The sequence below is a fragment of the Myzus persicae genome, unplaced genomic scaffold, assembly GCF_001856785.1.
Source record: "Myzus persicae strain clone G006 unplaced genomic scaffold, MPER_G0061.0, whole genome shotgun sequence".
In the NCBI taxonomy this organism is placed as follows: Eukaryota; Metazoa; Arthropoda; class Insecta; order Hemiptera; family Aphididae; genus Myzus; species Myzus persicae.
In genome coordinates, this window is record NW_019104167.1 from 652687 (window position 1) to 655556 (window position 2870).

Consider the following 2870-nt stretch of genomic DNA (forward strand, 5'->3'; position numbering starts at 1 on the left):
TTTATTTCAAGTACTTATCTTTGTAGGTTATAATTATAATAAAATTATCCCATGATCGGGGACCGGAAAAAAAGACAATGGCGTTTATATTATTTGATCTCATGTATTTTATGCATTTTTCTCTCAGAAATAAAATATGTGTCTACTACACGTCTTGGGTAGCACATTTTTTATTTATTTTCTATTTAAATATTGACATATTGTAATCATTAATTTCACCTAGTGTAATTATGTAGTTATTTAACCTGTAACTATCTTATTGGTGTTACATTTGGAAATGTATTATTATACCTTTGTTTAACCAAATATAAAAATATCTTCTACATATTTATAATAACTAATAAGTATAAGGGTTAGAGACCCAGACAGAAATATTATAGATGTCAAACTCAGGCCTTAACGCAGAACTATAAAATGGTTAAGAAAATAAGAAACGTTGATGTATTACAGAAGTATTGAGACATAATTTATTATGGTACCTACTTAACATTAAATAAATAAATAAAGTTTTCACTTTTCAGTTCAAATTATTGAACATAATAAGTTCTTATAGGTTTCTTGTTCATTATATAATAATAATTTGGTATTGAGTGTATTATTATAAATATTAAATACCTACCAATATAGGTAACAATTATAAAAAACATATTTACAAATATAATTAATAATACCAAAAACAACACTAAAATATAAAATTATAAAATATAAAGTTTAAAAAATGTTTTTTTTATAGTACTATTTAATTAAAAATTTATTAAACATCACAATTATTATATTTGTAATCGTGTTGAAAAATAAAATACACAAGTAAAAGGTTGCTAGAAAATCCTAATAAAATCTTGAGTTAAAAAATTATAACATCAACTATAAAAGCATTTTTTGTTTTAAATCATATTACAATCTATACAATCCATAAGCCTATATAATAAACATGATTATATAATCCCTTTATCTTAAAATAAAACAATAAATATGACAATTGACAATATTATGCCTCAGAGTCAACTTTCCTAAGATCCATTTCTAGTTCATCAGCAGTTCTTAAATCAATGGCAAAGCGAGATTTAGATGTTCCAGTACTACGTACTTTCCTGCTATATGCCTATAAATAATTAAAAAATTAATATCCATTCATTGTTTGGACTACATTTTAAATTAAAGTTTAAATTAATTGAATATTTTATAAATAATACAACACATTTATTTTGAACAAAATATAATATAAAAATCTATTAAAAAGCACTAAGGCGGTATAAAAAAACATTTCTTAAATTTAATTTGGAGGGGAGAAATCAAAATTTAATAACATGCATTGAATTGACACAATACTACATTATTGGTATGACAAAATAGATCTATTTTTCCTAAAAATGTACAGCTTATTGCTTTTAAGATGATACTATTATTTATTAGTAATTACTAATTAGTATACCTAAAACAAAACGATATCAGGTAGCTAGGTATAAATAGTTATAAAAAAAATTATACTTTTCAAATATTTCAGAATATTATATCATAAATGTTATTGCAATAATAATAAACAATATATTACAATATTACATAGGTACCAGGTACCTACTATATTATCTATCTTATATTTATATGTATGTAGTACCTACCTAATAGTCAATACTCACTCAATAGGTAAATGCATTTTTAAATTATTTAATTTTAACTATTTACTACCACACAATTTATAACACTGGTTATTATATACCTATTTTTGTTAATTTACATAAAAATTAATTACTTGAAACGCCGTAGCTAATGTATAGGTCAAATTTCTTGCAGCTTGACGGCTCTCACAGACAAACGCCACACAATCGAATGGTTTTCTGTCCGCACTAATTTGTTCTTTAACGACTATCATGCAGAAAACTCTTGTGTACACCAAATCCTATAGACAAGATATTTATTTATTTTTACTTTTACCAAAAACAAATAAATATGGAGTGTTCATAAAGCTACATAATAACACAATCACAATAGATATATAATTATAATTAATATATAGTGTAAGGTAAATGGTAGTACATACTTGAACGCCGTAAGAAACTGTGTGAATGGGAAAAACTTTTTTAAATTTGTCTCCGATAATTTCACATCCGTCCTCAGTGATTCGTAGTTCAACTTGTGGCTGTAAGGGTGTTGACGAACTCTTAGCTTTTGCTACCATCAGATCAACTGGTTTCCGCGTGTGTTTAATTCCCCATAAACCTCTGGCCTCGGAAGATCCGAGTTCCCTAACCGAGAACGATTGGGGAAGGCGTTGATATCGTATGTCTTCGTCCATCACGGACAGTAAATGTAGAAATAATGTATAAACAATAATGCTATTATTATAATAGGGGTACGTGATTTTGAAAGTAATAATTATAATTTATAAGACACTCAAAACGTCATTGTACGAGGTATGAAACATCAAGCATTTGCATCGAAACTAGAAAACACCTACGATGAATAAATTCGAAAACTAATATTATAGTTTAGTATTACACATCCTAACACTCAAGAGTCAACGCACGAATGAATTCACCTGTCACCCGTAATACTGAAGGTAACACAATAGGTAGGTAGTAATTTACTGCCCAACTGCCATCTGCTATCGGATTTCCTGTTTCCTGTTAGGTACCCACCAATAGCTATATAGTGTTTAATGGTCATATATTTGACATTCTGTATTTAGTAGGTACAAAATAATAATTTTTTGATACAACATACAAAATATAATAGAGTAAAACATTTGTTTTTATGTTAATTGTTTTTCATAACCTGTGACGAATGTCACCTACAGCAGCAATTGCGACAATATTATAAACTTTTATTTTTATAACCCAAAAGCATTATATTAATTTAATGTCAATTTCATA

The 2870-nt window shown here is 26.7% G+C and overlaps 1 protein-coding gene across 1 annotated transcript; it reads right to left on the reverse strand.

The window, feature by feature from the left end:
- Positions 1–738: 738 nt before the first annotated feature.
- LOC111039541 lies at positions 739–2870 on the reverse strand. Its single transcript, XM_022323095.1, has 3 exons — positions 2039–2870; positions 1751–1897; positions 739–1102 (listed from the first exon to the last, which is right to left on the reverse strand). Exons 1-3 carry the CDS (start codon positions 2291–2293, stop codon positions 989–991), a joined length of 516 nt encoding a protein of 171 aa, XP_022178787.1. The 5' UTR covers positions 2294–2870; the 3' UTR covers positions 739–988.